The sequence below is a fragment of the Elaeis guineensis genome, chromosome 12 (assembly GCF_000442705.2).
Source record: "Elaeis guineensis isolate ETL-2024a chromosome 12, EG11, whole genome shotgun sequence".
Taxonomy (NCBI): Eukaryota; Viridiplantae; Streptophyta; class Magnoliopsida; order Arecales; family Arecaceae; genus Elaeis; species Elaeis guineensis.
The window spans coordinates 14,968,431-14,986,560 of NC_026004.2; the positions used below are offsets into that span (position 1 = coordinate 14,968,431).

At 39.5% G+C, this 18,130-nt stretch overlaps 1 protein-coding gene across 2 annotated transcripts; it reads left to right on the forward strand.

Moving 5' to 3' along the window:
• Window positions 1-539: 539 nt before the first annotated feature.
• On the forward strand, window positions 540-11,003 carry LOC105055038 (novel plant SNARE 11). Of its 2 annotated transcripts, none has more exons than XM_019853976.3 (10): window positions 540-1,123; window positions 1,515-1,654; window positions 2,319-2,412; window positions 2,506-2,543; window positions 6,711-6,805; window positions 7,429-7,508; window positions 8,642-8,698; window positions 8,829-8,921; window positions 9,009-9,083; window positions 10,689-11,003. In XM_019853976.3, the coding sequence occupies exons 2-10, from the start codon at window positions 1,638-1,640 to the stop codon at window positions 10,779-10,781; spliced, it is 642 nt and encodes a 213-aa protein (XP_019709535.1). In that variant the 5' UTR covers window positions 540-1,123; window positions 1,515-1,637; the 3' UTR covers window positions 10,782-11,003. The 2 variants fall into 2 exon arrangements, with proteins under 2 accessions (XP_019709535.1, XP_010935035.1); XM_010936733.4 differs by having other exon boundaries at window positions 545-1,123; window positions 1,562-1,654.
• Window positions 11,004-18,130: the final 7,127 nt, after the last annotated feature.

Here is an 18,130-nt window from a genome sequence, read left to right on the forward strand (position 1 = left end):
TGTTGGGATTAGTCTATTTTTTTCCTTTGATACAAATGCCACTAGCAACTGAGAGTAAAGGAAGAACAAAGAATTAAGCGGGCCTAGCATAAATACAACCAAAAGCATCGTAGATCAACATCCAAAAAAAGTCCAGATGAAGTCTGGTAGCTGGTTAGAGGTTGAAATTTATATGTCAAGTGATAAGATTTCTTCTTTCAAAATAGGTAAATTTTAAAATAATTAAAAATATCACTCAATTTGTGAATATCGTGAAGCAAAAGAATGCATCACCACTGATTTGATCTCTAATTAATCCATGAAATAGTTATTGCAGAATCTCCTTGCAAGATAATATATGGATACTTAAAAATCTCTTTTTATTTATTTATTTATTTATTTAAAAAAAAAGGGGGGGGGGGGGGGGGGGGGTGGGGTTACCACTTACCATATATAAATGGCCCTAAACAGGCCCTGGCCACGCTTACATAACATGAAACACCGCCTTCTAGAAATATTCACCAGAAACGACACATTTCGTTGCGTACGAGGGAGGTCACCATCTGGATTACGAAATTGGACCACCAAATCTAACACGATCAAATCCCACACATGATCTCGGACAGCAAACAGTACAGCCAACGGACGTCCCAGCCCTTTTCGATCGGGAAAAATTCGCTCAAAATTTGAAGAGAAATCGGACCAAAAAACCAACCGAGCTGTTCGAAAACTTCCCAAACCGTTCCTTCGTGCGCCCACGAGATCTGGAAACACCGAAGAACCCTAGCATCGATTCTCCTCCTCCCTCCTTCCCATCATCTCCTCTCGCGCGGGTCTGGATCTCGATTCGGAACCCGCATTGGGGGTTCTCGGCTCCGGTTCGACGATTCCGGGGGAGATCGGAAAGTCTTTGAAGCATCGTATTTGGATTCCTAAATAGCCGGGATCGCCATGGAGTGTTTGGGGATTGGAACGCGATGAGGAGCTCAATAGTGGATTCGGTGGATGTTAGACGTCGTTAGAGGAGTGATTTTGGATTCATATAATTTTTGATTGTTGAGGAGTTCGAGATGGATTTTTCTGAGATCAGCGAGGAGCTGGCCGAGATCGAGGGTCAGATCAACGATATCTTCCGCGCATTGTCGTAAGAATTCCGAACTCTTCACTTCTATTTCGTTTGTTAGATTATGGCAGGACTTGATTGTTAACCATCTAACCTCCTCAATACATTATTTCTAGCAAATTAAGAAAAAGTTTTTTTTTTTTTTGAAATATCTATTACGGAAGTGTGTAGAATATCTAGAAGTAGTTTCCGCAAAACTCTTTCTCCACCTCATTTCCTCGAATTCAATGAAAAATTTTTGAAGAATGCAAAATTAACCGGTGAAATATGAAGTTTTTAACATTTATTGTCTGAAATTGGTGTTATATGTAGATTTGAATGCGGTTCATGAAGGGAATAATTTGCCAATGATCATTTCTTGTATCAACTAAGGAAACTTAGTGTGAAACTAATACTAGAGATTCTTGGACAGCCCATTGTGGTGCATTGAGTAATTTGTGCTTATGGCGTTGCCAACAGAAATGGATTTCAGAAATTGGAGAAAATCAAAGACCCAAATCGACGAAGTAGGCAGTTGGAAGAACTTACTGATAAAATGCGGGAATGCAAGAGGTAAATGTTTATGAATCTCTTCTATGCGATACATAGTTGTGCAAAATTTGGAGCTTTACATAGTTATGCAAAATTTGGAGCTTTCATTGCATTTTTTTTTTTTTTGTTTCATTCCTATTCTTTTATTTAAGCAAAAAAAAAGAAGTTGCCATTACTTAAGTACTTTTTGTTTTCTTGATAATTTAGTTGCACTTTTGCTACGGATGTTAGAAACTTTCTAGTTGAATATGCAAGTCAGAACCCACAAATCACTGTCTGTATTACTGATTTGTAATGGTAAATGTGAATGTCGAGCTTCAATGGTCAGAATTTACGGTGGCAGAGTATTAAAAGGTTGTATACTTTGTAAAGCTCATCAGGGAAGCTAATTTTACTAGTGGAGTACAATAAAAAGCTTATTTTCAGAGAAATCTATTGTTGTGTATCGCCGTGCATAATTCTCAGCCATATCATTTACATGTCCTCTGTTGTGTGTATGGTAATGAATTTCTCGTTATATTGTTTTCATCATGATTTTGTCCGAAACTGATGATGGTGCATTTCAAATACTGCAGAATGCATGCAAATGATGCTAATTACCAGAAAAAGAGAGTTATGCTAAGTTATTAGTATGCAATAATTGTCTTTTGCTGATTTTTGATTGTGCACGTTGGTGTTTTTCTAGGCTTATCAAGGAATTTGAAAGAGTGATGAAGGAAGTGGAGAGCAGAAATACTCAGGATGCCAACAAAAAGCTCAATGAAAAGAAACAGTCAATGGTACTATTGGCAACTTTGGTTTAATTTGTGCCTTTTATTTTACACTTCCTTGCACATTGATCACCTAACTGTATTGAAGCATGCCTTTTTCAGATAAAAGAACTGAATTCATATGTTGCTCTCAAGAAGCAGTGAGTTTTTATCTTAGTTTCTAATTTGTTTACTTTTTTATACAGTGGAGCATCTCTTGCATTTATGCATGTATTTGTATATGAACATTCATACTTCTGTATCTGCTCTGCATTCTGTTATTGGTTCCCATGCTCTTGCTATGAATACTCTGATAATGAACTTGGAAAGACCAACTTTTGCTTTCTGTAGATAAGGAGAACTGAAACAAAGAAACATAAAGAGAACTAGGGGGGAAGTTGAACTTGGGACCTTAGATTGTGATCTGATTTTAAGGCAGAGCCTCATGTACTCAAAGTTGTACTCCACAACTGACCCCATCTTGATGGAAAAAAGGTGATGATCATGAAGATCTGCTCTCTGGAAAGATGTTCTTTAGTATCTTAGATGAGCAAAGAGTCTTAAGTTTTATTTGATGTATTGCTCTAGAATAGTGGGAAAATACTAAGACAGAAGGATATCTTCTCTGGTGATTCTGAGTTTCTTTTTCTTTTGTCCTTTTGGGACTTGCTTGTGATCCTTTGTTCATCAGTTCTTGTTTAACTGGTGGCTAGGATACTTTTTAGGCATTCTACACCATTCTTGTAAGAAGTTAATTGATACAATCTACAAGATTAATCTTTTAATTAGCATTCGAAGCCATGAGGCTGAATGTTGAAGATGATAATGTCTAGAGATGAGAACCACATAGCAATTAAATCACATTGTAGGAACTCTATATGCTGGTGTAATGTATGATAGCTAAATCTACCTTTTGACATTTGAGCATTCATTTGAAAGTATAATAATAGTTCTTAATATTTTGAGAGGTATCTAAGAATCAAAAAAAAAGAAAGAAAAAAAAGAGGGGTATTTGAAGGTTTAAAGTAACCTTGTTAGTTGCAAATCTTATGATAAGAGTGTTACGTCCTTTTGTTTCCATGATTTTATTTAATTTTTTTCAATGATGTGGACCTATTATGTGGATTGTGTGAAAAGACTTGGAGTCTAGCTGACTGTTAGACTCTGAGGCCTTTTGCACTTTTCTTCTTTGGACTTCTCTGCATTTAAATATTTTGGCCATGGATACCATATATTTGTGAACCCTATCAGCTTTTGTCTCTTTTATTGTGTAAGTCTTTCTAGCCCCAACCACTTGGCACTTCCTTTTCACCTCACTTGCAAAGCACATGCAGCACTGTTGTATTTATAGGGGAAGCAATAATACGCTTTTAGAGACCATCTATAATACGTCGACAGGGGTTTGTGCATCTGCTGTGGGTATGTTTCTAAGCATTGGATCCTTTCAGTGTTTAAGTATTTCTTATGTAGTTGTGTAAGTCTCATTACCAATAATCATTTTTAAGTACAAAGATGGGTGCAGGTACTCTAGGCTAAATTGAAGAGTATAGCTAATGTAGAAGACCATAACATCTCTTGTCACGCCTCCTCTCAGTCCAACCCAATAAAAAACATGATGGGAATGACAGGCTTGAGCAAATCCATATGATGACTGGAATCAGGACTCTCATATATGCTGCTATCACTTTTCACCTTTTGGCTAGTGTAAGCTCGAACTATGGTGTACATCATGGATAGTGATTGGCCATGGTCAAGTAGTTTCAATTTGCATGCATCTAAACGACCACCTTATGTGGTTAGCCCTATGCTGTGAGTGACATTCTCTTGAGAAACTAATGGCTGAAATAGATGGAGACAAGAGGTGTTAAGAGCGAATGGTACATGGTTTAATGTTTGTTTGTGGTGGATCTGTATGCAACAGCAAGAATGGAAAGATAATATACTGCAAATTCAAACTATGTTATACATGACAGATAGCAATTGGGTGCAAATGAATAGCTTCAGTTTGGATGCATTGAAAAAAACACCTCATGCATTGAGCTCGTTCTTATGAATGATACATTCCCTGTTGCCGATGCTGGGGAACTAATAGCCTGAATGGTTAGAATTGATGGAGTTAGGAGGATGATGTGGTTTTGTCTGCTTTATACACAACAGCAATGATGGAAAGTTAAGATATTCTGACTCTTTTAAACTTAAACTTATCACTGGGGAGATTATCTTTTCTTTCCCTCAATGGTTCCTTTCCTTCCTTGAGTGGGAAATTGGCTGGACATAGGCAAAAAGTAGTGTATAATTGTGACACTGAAGTAGGAATTTTTTTTTTTTTTTTGGTTGGGGTGGGGGACTCAACTGTTCCTCCTTGGAGAATTGGTTTATCATTTTTGTTTCCAGAAATCTCCTGTAATAAAATTCTCTTATTATAATAGTTTATACTCCTAGATAGCAAATAGGATTATCCATTCGTTAGCTTGTTTTGTTATCTTTCCAGGTATTTCTCATATATGGGATAATTAATCTTCCTAATGTATCTCTTTTTTTGACGACATATTAGGATTTTTTCTTGTTGGTGTTAATTCTGGGATGATTTAGGGACATTTAGTTACGTGAGGTTCCACTTCCTGCAATTTAAGTTTCAATAAGAAAAGCTGGAACTTAATTTGTAACTGTCTGCTTGTCTTGCTTGCATTTCTGTTGGAAAAAGCTTTTTTTTTTTTGGATGCAGGCAAGTAACAACTGCCAGTGCTTTTTTTACTTTTCACTGGTTCTTAAATGTTAGAAGTGTCATGACCCCACAGCTGACCTAATAAAGTTGCACCATTTGGAAACAGTAAATTGTTTACTTACTTTTAATACAATTGACAGAACAATATTCATATTACATTGTTACTATAATATAATCTTTTTATTCTGGTGCATCTAATATAATTATCATATGTTAAAATGTAAAATTACAATAATATTATTTATTACATTATCAGCATAACATTTAAGTTCATTATTTTGATCACTTATTATATTATTTTAAACGTACTCTACATTATACTATACATTATATACAATAGTCTAACAAATATTGGTATAATGTAATTATTTATTCTATATCAATATAATTATTGGTTCTTTTATGGCCATCCCACTCATGAGTTGAAGGCTTTCAGTTTTGGAGTTTAGTTCCTTGCATGGGATCATAGAAAATAAAATAACAATATCTTATCCTTGAAAGTAATATTTGCTGACTTCTATGGATGGTGGAAGAATATATTATAGAATGTTGTTGTTCTTGAGGTTATGGCATTAAACTACAATCGGATATCGAATTTAGTTGCATTTCCAGCAATGCTTTTGGTTTTCCACTCGATATAATTTTTTTGTCAATTTTTCTTCAAGGTCTATCCTTGCTGCCCTGATATGGGATACTAACTCTGTGCTTCAGTTGTTCCATACATCATTTTTGTTGTACACTTGGCTAACTTTTATTCCTCAAAAATGTTCTTATTCCTAAAAAAATTCAGCTAAAGATTTCCCTTTTTATTTGTAATTTATCTCTTTCTTCTCCATGAACAAGTCAATCTTATTCTGTTCTCTTTTCTTCTGGTGTTTGAAAATCTAATAGTATTTTTAATATTTCTTGTTCTATTTATGTACTGCCCAGTTAGATGATTAACTATTTGTTGCATCTGGAAATACAGTATTGGTTGAGAAGACTGTTGATACCTAATTTATGGACGAGATATGTTCTTTGCTGGTCTTTCCAGTCGTAGAGCTTTATTGAAGTGGCTAGAGTTTGAAACTTTGGCCAGTTCATCTAATCATATGGAATTCAGTTCTACGGATGCTACTAGATAGTTTTGAAGAAATTAAACAGAAGAAAGTATGGGAAATTAATGGAAATTATAGTAATAAGATGTATATTATTACTTATTTTGAGGGAGGGGGGGTGGTTTGAAGGTTGATCCTTTTCATGTTTGATTTACTCTGATAATTTGTGTGGAAATAGATGATTTTACCTCCTTGTGCTTGCCTTTTTAATTTTATTTTATGAAATATTGCTGCAAGTTTACCATCAATCAAACGTTAAGCTCTTTTCAGATGCCTAGATATATCATTTCATTTCTCATTCTTGAACATATCTGTTGTCTTGCCAAATTGCAATTTTTAGTGTCATCAGCAAATTTTGGCAGTCCACTCATACCACTATCATTTCCTATGTGTCCTAGAAAGTTGATTTTCAATTATTATTTTCGTTTCCAATCTACAAACACACCAGAAAACCTTGTCTGATTTTGTTAAATTTAATTTAGATACTCTTGTTTATGGAACCACAGGCATGCAAATAGTCTTGAAAATAAAAGAGTTGATCTATTTGATGGTCCTGGTGGTGGAGATGGGGTTGGTGATGAAAAGGTTATGTTAGCATCAAGTAAGTTCTTTTGTTATCCTGGCACATGCATTTTCAAATAGACAAATTACATTTAAGCTACTTAAAATCAAGATGAAAATAAGTTTCAGCTGGAAAGTGCGTGTGATTGTAAAACACCTATAAGATCCAGTCCAGTATCACTGAAGATTGTATTGCCTATGCTGCTAATTTCACAGCATTACTGCTCCAATAGGGTTTAAAAGAAGTTTTTTATGCTAATCAGGTGGTTATACAACATGCAATTAGAAAGTATGTCTCAAGTTATGTCTTTTGAAATCAGGTGGTTCTGAAACTCCAGTTTCTACCTTCTCCAATTATTGGAGGAAATCATCTAAATCATGATAATGACAATGAGAAACCTAGATGAATGAGATTATACAAAACCAATCTAATTAAAACTGCTCAAGAAAAAGTTGTCTTTGTTGAATTATTAGGCTCCTTGCTTTTAGGCATGCATTTCCACAAACATTGACGTCAAAGTCGACTGTCCATTTCTTAAAATTTGCCGCATTTTTCATAACTTCATTAATTTTATTTTTAATCATTTTTCTGGACACAAGAATAATTCTAATGTAAGAAGTTTAATGTGATCTATAATTTCTAATGTGACATGCTGTTTGCAGCTATGACCAATCAACAGCTAATGGACACTGGACACCAAATGATGGATGAGACAGATCAAGCAATTGAAAGGTCAAAGAAGGTTAGATTTTCCTCCAAATTTTATTATGTAACTGATCAAAAGATTGTAGTTGGCAGTCCTTTCCAGGTTTTCTTATGCTACAAGTTTTACAAATAGTATGGTGTACAGCATGCTGCCTAACTGAGTTGCCTAGGTTACTACATAATAATGCAACATCACCGGAGTTGCAGTCTCTTTCCTGTTACTCATTTTCTTATCATTTTAAAAACATGGTCTACCTTTAAGGTGATTTGGAAGGTGAATGTTAACTTTCAGTAGCTATAAATTTGGTTGAAGAAATGCTAATTGCAAGAGTTTTCATTTAATGTTCTTTTGCCTTTTTTCTGCTGCAAATGGAGAACCGGTCAACCTTATTTTAGTTGTTTGATTTTACTCTATAACCTTTGTATGCCAAAGTATCAATATTGGCATAAATTTTCCTTCACCTCCAAGACAAGTATTTATGTCTTTCCTTTTCTATTAAGTCCTTTTGACCTACCTAAATTTAATATACAATTCCGTTTACATCCTTTACATGTTACTATATTGATGTCAATGACATCTCCATCAATTCATGCAATACGGTTTAATGTGGTTTTACCTATCTCTTACATTGTCTAGTCTTACATGTCAGTGTTATTAATTTCTATGACCTCATCTTGGGAATATGAAGTTACATAAAGTGCAGATATTGGAGCATGCTATATAGCATATTTTTGTTTCATCATACCTCTTTTAGTATCATTCAGGCATGTTAGTATGCCTCTTCATTTTACTTTGAGCAACAAAGTTAAGGTGCTGTAAACTGCTAATTTATGGATACTGCTATGCTTCCTCCAATGGTCGCTAAACCAATTCTTTGTTTTAGTAGCGGAGATTGTTATATTTGATAGCTTCCTACTTTTGATATCTCTAGAAGATGTACCTTCTATATATTTCCATTATGAAAATGGTGCATGACTATTTGTCATTGAGAACCTGACAGTCCAGAATATATAATTATCCTGCTAACATTAAAAATGAAACCAAGCAGCTCTACTGAGTGTAGAACCTGTATGATACCAGTGATTCCCTTTGTTTTGGTGGACATACCTCCAATCTAAAGTTCTTTTATTTCTGGATGTAATCAGCAACTTTCTGGTTGTGGATTACAGGTTGTGGAAGACACCGTTAATGTTGGTGCAGAGACTGCAGCTGCTCTCAATGCACAGGTGTGTTATTTATCATGATTTGATAACCGTAGCTTCCCACCTCAGCCTTAAATCTAGACAATTTCTTTTTGTGAGTTCCAATTCAGCTAACAATATGATTCACATTCTTATATCTCATAAATTTTGTCAGACTGAACAAATGAATAGGATTGTTAACGAACTAGATTCAATCCATTTTTCCATCAAGAAGGCATCTCAACTGGTGAAGGAAATTGGTAGATCGGTTAGTTTCTCAAAAACTTGGACTTCTTATCTGATTTTCTAAGTCTGTAGTGTCTCTCTTCTCTCATATTAATAACCTTTTTCTTAGGTTGCTACTGACCGTTGTATAATGGCTTTGCTCTTCCTTATAGTGATTGGAGTGATAGCGATCATTATTGTAAAGGTGAACATATCATTTGCTTGTTAAATTTTGAAGCTTCTCTTGCCGACTTTCCTTTTCTCTTTTGTTAAGATTTTACTGTTGAACCTGTTGATACATAATTTTGCTAAGACATTTGGATCCACGTAACAGTAAACCAGTTAAGATTTACATAATCTTTTTGTTAAGATTGGAACTCATATGCAGGCTGTTCTCACAGCCCAAACCCATACCTTTCTGATACAAGGCATTGTCCTTGCCTAACCAGACTTCATATTCTGGACTATCTGTTACAGATTTAGGCATGCTGTTATGCTTTTGTGTCTCAACTCAGCCCATCTTGATCCCGTGGATCTGTGGAGCTGATCTAGTCTTTCTATTTTCATGCGAAACTTGTATCACCAAAACAACCTTAGTATGATGCTGTTCTACTACCTGATTTCTTTATAATGAGATGATGCTGTAACTAATGAGTCATATGAAAGAATTGAAATTTAGACAAAAAATGATTGATATTTAATTTTATGCACTGGTAATTTTTATCTTTGCTTTAAATAGTTCATAGAATGAATGCTTATCTTGAAATCATAGTATATGCTGGCTTCTGCTATTCCTGTTGTTTTGCAAGCTTAGTCGCTGTGAATATGGTGCCATCACTTATGGAAGAAAATGGAACTAAATTTTGTATTTGGCAAGTACTGTGTTCCGACATATCAATTCACTTTGGTTCATTCCAAGTTCTTATATTGAATGATTTTCTGATTTTCTTCATATTGTTAGAGCTGGAAGTGGGCCCAGACTTGTCTGAGGCCTGTCAGGCTACGCCGACTTTGGGGCTAGCTATGGGCTAGGCTCAAATCAATTTGGATAGGGTTTGTGCTTAAAATTTAGAGCCTGTTGACATTTTGGACTGGGTGCTTGAGTAGATATTTGGCATGGCTTGAGCCTGAGCCCGAACTAGGCCTGAAACCAAGCCCGAACCATATCTGAAATCTATTACAATGGTTTTCTTTCCATATCCTCGGGAATCATTAAATGTATTGAAACTCATATGTATGTCCGTATGCGTTTACAGAACATAGCCAATTTCTTAGTTTGATGGATTTAGAGAGATTTGAGGATGCTTATGGTTAAAATGCAATTTTAACAAACTTTGCCCAAGTCACTAGCATATAATCTCAATCGGGCCAAATTGGGTCAGCCCAATTTTTGGTCCACATAGGCTGATTTAAGTCAGCTGGCTTGAGTTCAAGTTGGGCCTGAGGCCTGGGCTCAAGTCGAACTCAGGCCTGGATTTTCTAAAATTTTCAGGCCTAAGCCTGGGCTGAAGCCTGAGGAAAAATTACAGTCCAGTCTCATTTATGGGTGTAGCATGGCTTGGCCTGGCCTGTTTTCATCCCTGCATATCATGGAAACAATTAACTCCTATTAGCGTCATGGCATGTTTCTTTTAAATGCTAAAAAGGCACATGGAATTCCAGAACTATATTTATAGTGGAAAATATCAAAGACTAGACTAATTTCATCATAAAAATTATGATGGGTTTTGGATCTGCCTCATTGGGGGTACAAAGTTTCTTTTGGAATCATATTCATCAATTGCTAAATCCTCGTTTTTCAAATGTCCAGATTGTGAACCCACATAATAAGGATATTCGTGATATTCCTGGATTTGCACCACCAGTTAGTCGGAAACTCCTTTGGGATCCAAATGGTGGATGAAGTTCTGAATCTTTCAGCTGTCCAATTACTCCAGATGGCACTTTACCTCCCAAGAAGGCATTTCTGCATGGCAATTCTCGCTGAATATGATACCTCCTTGTAATTCATTGCTTATTGTTGGTATTATTGTAAACCATTTTCTTTTTTTTTTTTTTTTATAATTTACCTTCTTATTACTATGTGACAAAATGATAGTCTGGAACAACAAATATTTGTTTATATATATATATATATATAAAGAGAGAATATTATCCTGTTAATTTTTCTTCCAAATGTCCTATTTACCTTGTCAATTTTTGACTGACAGCGTTTCATTATTAGGCCTAGTGTTTCTGCTTACGTAGGCCATTCTTTTGTAACATTGGAATATTGATGTCCTACCATTATTTTTGTACGGAACTCTCTTTCCATTTTGATGGCAGTCATTTTCTGATTTTGTGACCAGCCGCTGGCAATGCATATGATACAGTTCATTGATCATTCATTTTGGTGCAATCGAAGTGTTGGCAATCAGCTGACCTGATTATTTGATTGTTTCGGTTTGGTATGGATTTCATGGCGTGGATGTCTTAACATTCCATTATTGCTGTTGTCTTTTAACATTTTGCTTAATTTGATATGATTGAATCAGACAGATGCATTAGATTTGGTTGAAATACTTGCACTCCATATCGATTCCATATGACTATTAATTATAAGAATATAACATCACTTGTTAGCACGAAGGTGCTTCTTTGAATTTTGCTACTCTGCATTGTTATTTGGCGATAACTTTCTTTGCTTCTGTATGCCTTTGCATTAATTTCGGTAGAGGTGTAAGTTTAAGAATGGCCCCTCTGAAAAGTATAAATATTGTAATGATATACATATTTTATTAAACTTATTATTAATATTCTTGATTGATGGGATCATGATCACCTAATGGATGCTCCTTTTTAAAAAAAAAAACAAAAAGATCATATCTGATGAGAGAGAGACAGAGAGCCTTTTCTATTGCCACAAATGTCTCTTTTAGCAGCAAAGTACTCATGAGGTTGTCAAACTCCAAAACCATGTGCCAGGAAAGTGTCATACCAGCAATTAGCAAAGTATTGGCAAAATCTCTAGGTCATCCAAGCAGGCAAGCTGATAACCATTTTCCCATGGAAGTAGACTGGACTACATCTATGTTATGACCAAATTAAATTTCTGGTCTGAGGAGCTGGGTCTACAGGCTTAATTGCATTCTGCTGACTTTTATATGAATTCCAGGGACCCTCCATGTAAGCTGGTCAGGTAGGTATCCATCCATTCCTCATGCTAAGCCTCCCTTACATCTTATTTATTGATTGATTTATTTTTGATGATTAGTTGAGGTGGATGCAGAGCCTTGCCTGCTAATACACGAGCCCAGCGACTTTGCTGATTCTGTCATTAGCATCTCCAAAACCACCTTGCTGCTCCGAATTAGAATAGCAACCAGTCTATGTTCTCTCGTGAGGTAGTGCAGATGTTGGTTAAATTACTGCTACAAGAAATGATGTGCTGAGATTTAGTCTAGATTTTGATCTCCTTCAGCTTGGCTTTCTCTCCCCTTTTTCTACTTTATTTTGTCCCCCTTTGATCTTGTCTACTTAATCCCATGACATCGTTTGGTGGGCTTTGCCATCCCTTTTCTCCAGAAATGCTTTGTCCACCGCCTTCGGTGGAGAAAAATTAAGATGGAGCGCACCATTTCACCAGATTGAGCCGCATAGTGCAATTAGTAACGGAGCTGCATCGGATTCCAACATTGCACAGATTTAGTGCAGTTCAGCTTTTTTTTTTTTTTTTTTTTTAATTCTTTATAATGAAATGTCTTTTTCCTCTAAAATGCCGTCTTTTACTCTATTTTGCTCATTCTTGGTCAGGATGTTATATATAATAATAGGACATCATAATAACTAACAAAATGTCATAGAAAATAGCAGAACATCATAAGAACGATATGACATTCATTTGTATTTTATGAATAATTATCGAAAAATAATATTACCGATATAGGATATCAAATCAAGCATATGACATCCTATTATTTTTTATAACATCCTATTGGTTATTGCTTTTCATGACATCCTATTGATTATTTTCACCTCCTGTTATTCTCTACGATATGTTGTTGGTTCTCATGATGTCTCATTATTTTCTATGATATCCTGTTAATTATCGTGATGTTCTATTATTATTTATGAATAATTACTAAAAAGTAATATTACTGACACAAGATATCATATCAAGTATATGACATCCAATTACTTTTTATAATTTTTTATTGATTATTGCTTTTTATAACATCCTATTGGTTATTATCACTTATTATTATTCTCTATGATATTTTGTTGGTTCTCATTATGCTCTATCATTTTTTATGACATCTTATTAATTGTTATAACGTCTTGTTATTATTTATAACATCTTGATCAAGTATGAGTAAAATAGAGTAAAAGATGACGTTTTCGAAGACAAGAATATTTTTGTTAGATTTTTAAAAAAAAAAATTAAATTACATTAAATTTCTATGATATTGAAAATCGGTGTAGTCTTCATTATTAATTATGTTATATGATCTAATCCAGTGAAACAGTGTGCTCCATCTCAGTTTTTCTCCGTCGGAAGCGGTGGACAAAGAATTTTCCGCCTCTTCTCACGAAGAGAGAGAGGTTGTCTTTCTCACTAAACTGTTTTGTGGGCCCAAATGCCACATTGACCTCTTTCTCACTAAACTGTTTTGTGGGCCCAAATGCCACATTGGGACGGGGAACCACAACTTTTTAAAAGCAAACAATGAGAACATGAATTATCCGATAGCAATGAGATCAAAATGAAGCTGGTTTGGTTCAGTTCGGTAACTTCGGTTCTTGATTGACCCAACATCATCGATAGCTCCTCTGGTCACCCATGCATTCATTGGTCGGTCTGTCTCCGAACTCCATGAACCAAGATCACAGCCGCCAGGTTTCCCAGGGATTTCGCAATCATATAACAATCTGAAGCAGAATTGCAGTTTGAAACTTTATATGGTTCCACAATTTGAACCATCCCTCCAATGGGAAAAATTCAAGTCAGTGCCCATGTCAAGGATCTGGAGGAATCTGGTAGAGATTCATGGACTGTTGAATAATATTTGTCATATGTATCGAAATCTCTTTTTATTTTTTCTAAAAAGAAAAATAAGCAAATGCTATTTTTCCACAAAGAATCTAATACAACTCTAGCCCGAACTAAGAGTCTGCAGGACTCTCATAGAGGTTTCTTGACCGTTTAATGGTTTTTATCATATGTACTGGAATCTATAATCTTTATTATTTTCTTTAAGTTTTATTTAGATTATGAAATACAATGAAGGCATTATCGGTGGAGTTTTTCTTAACAAAAAAAATATGCTAGATTGCTCTTTTTTATTATTATTAACTATATCTACTGTAATTATTGTGGAAGGTAGACTCTGTTGTTATCTGATAGATCTAGTGAAATATTTCCTTGTGCATTTTCGCTTATGTCACTAGAATAATGAGATTTCCACACATGAAAGAGTATTGCTTTTCATATTTAAATATCATTAAGTTTAGTGCAGTTCTTACATACCAGAGCACAAAACTAAACAAATACTAAAATTCTCACTTTCTGCTACCACAACAGACAAGCTTGATGTGCATGTTTTGTCGCATAAATGCGACAAATCAAACATGTCCAAAAGCATGTGTTGTTTTAGTGATCTTGAACAGTAAAATGGATCAAACCATGCATAAATCTAACCACAACAAGTGCATGGCAGATATTGGATGAGAAATATCTGGGCTATGTTTTACCGGAAGTAAAACAGCAATTAGCTACAGCACTGTCCAAAAAAAAAAAAAGTGAAACTTGAGCACTGCTCAAGTGACAATTATTGGGTGGATGTCTGGCCAGGACACCACCTCCCAAGATCCTTTCAGTACCACGCGATGCAGCAGGAAGAAAGAAGAAACAAAACAAAAGGAAAAACAATCAAAATACGTGGATCAGCCACAAAAGGGCTCGCCTCCACGGGGCATGCAAACTTTACTATGAAAAGAAAATTTTACAAGAGGAGACCTCACCCTCAACCCTTGTACACCCAATTCTCTCTCACATAAAGTTTCCCTCACAAAAGCTCTCTCTCTCTTGGAGACCCCCTGAACCCCTGAAGAGCCTGGCGACCGCTGTCCAGGAGCCTCCTGCTCCTTCTCTCACAGCGCCCTCGCCTCTCTCTCTCTCTCTCCACGGTTCGTACGGCCTTCGGCGAGAAAACAACCACCCATCCCTCTGTTACGTCTCAGGGCCTTTTTAAAGGCTTAATCATAGGTTAAAGCATGATTAGAAAGGGATTAGGACTCCTTAACAAAGCCAAGAAACCCTCCTGACCGTCGGATCAAGACCGGGAGCTCTCTGGGCCATCCGATCGCGCTCCGGTCCACGGAATAGTGCCGTGGACCGCGAGAATCGCGTGGGCGTTCCCACGCGGTCCGCAGACCGCGCCGTGGACCACCCGGTCCACGGTGGACAGGGGATGGGCCAGCAGGCCGCTGGGTCGCGCGTCCCGCGCGGGCCTGGGCCTGGGTCCCGCATCCCACGCGGGCCTGGGACGCGCGTCCCGCGCGCCGCCGCCTGCAGCCGCGCCGCTGCCGCCGGTCGCCGGCGGTCCTCCGCCACCTCGGTTTTCGTGCCATCTTCGAAAGCTCGTATCTCCTCCATCCGAGCTCCGTTTCAGGTGATCTTGGTCTCGTTGGACTCCGTTTTTCGCCGCGAACCTCGCTGTGGGCTCAATGTGGGCTGAATCTCGAGGCGTCAAATCCTAACAATCTCCACCTCGACTCGATATTCGGCCTCCTCCAAACTCCGAGAGCTTCTGGATCTCCTCGCCCCCATGCCCTGGGGCAATCGCCTGCTGATCATGGATGGGCAAACATGGGAGTCAAGCCAGGCTGCTCGATCCCATCTCCGTCGTATGCTGTGCTCCTCCTGACCTGAGACCTGCTCGGGGCATCATCCTGCGGCAATAGGAATCTTACCTTGCGACGTCGCCTCTTGTCCTCCCGAGTCTCCTGTCTCGTGCCCGATCCACCTCCTGGAGCTCCACCTCGCTCTGGGCTCCACCTGGCTCCCGATGCTCCACCTCGCACTGGGCTCCCTGCCAGGTAATAATGTCCTCTGCTCCCCTTCTTCCCCTCCAGCACAATCCTATCGCCGCGTAGCACCCTCAGGATTCCTCCACCAGCTACCGTCCTGTAGCCTCTCGAATCCAGTCTGCTAAGTGAGATAAGATTCCGCCTGAAATCGGGTATGTATCGGACCTCCCCCAATCTCCTCACTGCACCGTCATGTGTCCTCCAGCTGACCGTCCCAATGCCTCTGATCGCACAGCTCGATCCATTCGGCAGATATACAGTGCTCTCACTGTTCTCCAGGGAGTCAAACTGCTCCTCTCTGCAACACACATGATAGGGGCATGCAGAATCTAATATCCACTGCTGGGAAGAAGTAGATACCTCGTCAGATATCTCCAGGACATCTCCATCTGAATCACTGCCGGCCGTCGCTACAGCAGCCACCGTCCAATTTTTCAGTTGAGGGCAATCTCTGGCTAGATGCCCCAACTCCTCACACCGGTAACACTTGGTTTTGCTCAAGTCCCTCCTGGACTTAGACCGCCCTCGATGCGATCTCCTGTCGCTCCGTCTACCGCCTCCTGCACCTCCAGAAGCCACCAAAGCTGAGCTATCGCCACCTGAGCTCGAAGCTGGGTTCTCCCTCCTGAGAACCTCGTTCTGGAGTATCGCCGCGGTGACCTCATCCATCTTGATAGTGCTCTTCCCCACTAGAAGAGCAGTCACCAAGGACTCGTACGAAGAAGGAAGCGACGCCAGCAAAACCAGCGCCCTGGTCTTCTCCTCAACGTTCTCGCCAACGCTGAGAAGGTCGGTGAGGATCTTCTGGAAGTGGCTCAGATGCTCCTGCACGCTCTGTCCCTCAGTCATCCGCAGTTGGTAAAACTGCCTCCAGAGGAAAAGAGTGTTGGTGAGAGACTTCGTCATGTACAACTCCTCGAGCTTCGACCACAGCACCGTCGGGGAAGTCTCGCTCAGCACATGGATCACCACCTCATCCGCCAGGTACATGCGGATGGTACTCACCGCCTGCATCTGTAGCCGTTTCCAATCCCGCACCTCCATGGTGGTCGGTTTCTCATCGCACAAGAGAGCTTCGATCAACCCCTGTTGGATGAGCACGTCCTTCACCCTTGCCTGCCACAAGGAGAAATTGCTCTTACCATCAAACTTGTTGATCTCCATCCTGATTGTTCCTGTTTTCTCCATCTTCAGTCTTGCTCACCACCACTGCAATCTGCGTCCTTGTACCAACCTGGCTCTGATACCACTTGTTGGGTGGATGTCTGGCCAGGACACCACCTCCCAAGATCCTTTCAGTACCACGCGATGCAGCAGGAAGAAAGAAGAAACAAAACAAAAGGAAAAACAATCAAAATACGTGGATCAGCCACAAAAGGGCTCGCCTCCACGGGGCATGCAAACTTCACTATGAAAAGAAAATTTTACAAGAGGAGACCTCACCCTCAACCCTTGTACACCCAATTCTCTCTCACATAAAGTTTCCCTCACAAAAGCTCTCTCTCTCTTGGAGACCCCCTGAACCCCTGAAGAGCCTGGCGACCGCTGTCCAGGAGCCTCCTGCTCCTTCTCTCACAGCGCCCTCGCCTCTCTCTCTCTCTCTCCACGGTTCGTACGGCCTTCGGCGAGAAAACAACCACCCATCCCTCTGTTACGTCTCAGGGCCTTTTTAAAGGCTTAATCATAGGTTAAAGCATGATTAGAAAGGGATTAGGACTCCTTAACAAAGCCAAGAAACCCTCCTGACCGTCGGATCAAGACCGGGAGCTCTCTGGGCCATCCGATCGCGCTCCGGTCCACGGAATAGTGCCGTGGACCGCGAGAATCGCGTGGGAAACGCCCACGCGGTCCGCAGACCGCGCCGTGGACCACCCGGTCCACGGTGGACAGGGGATGGGCCAGCAGGCCGCTGGGTCGCGCGTCCCGCGCGGGCCTGGGCCTGGGTCGCGTGTCCCGCGCGGGCCTGGGCCCGGGACGCGCGTCCCGCGCAGGCCTGGGTCGCGCGTCCCGCGCGGGCCTGGGTCCCGCATCCCACGCGGGCCTGGGACGCGGGTCCCGCGCGTCGCCGCCTGCAGCCGCGCCGCTGCCGCCGGTCGCCGGCGGTCCTCCGCCACCTCGGTTTTCGTGCCATCTTCGAAAGCTCGTATCTCCTCCATCCGAGCTCCGTTTCAGGTGATCTTGGTC

Coding starts and splice junctions, on each gene's coding strand:
- LOC105055038 (XM_010936733.4), top strand. CDS start 1,050: ATGGATTTTTCTGAGATCAGCGAGGAGCTGGCCGAGATCGAGGGTCAG. Junction 2,544..6,710: donor TATGTTGCTCTCAAGAAGCA/GTGAGTTTTTAT, acceptor ATGGAACCACAG/GCATGCAAATAGTCTTGAAA. Junction 7,509..8,641: donor CAATTGAAAGGTCAAAGAAG/GTTAGATTTTCC, acceptor TGTGGATTACAG/GTTGTGGAAGACACCGTTAA.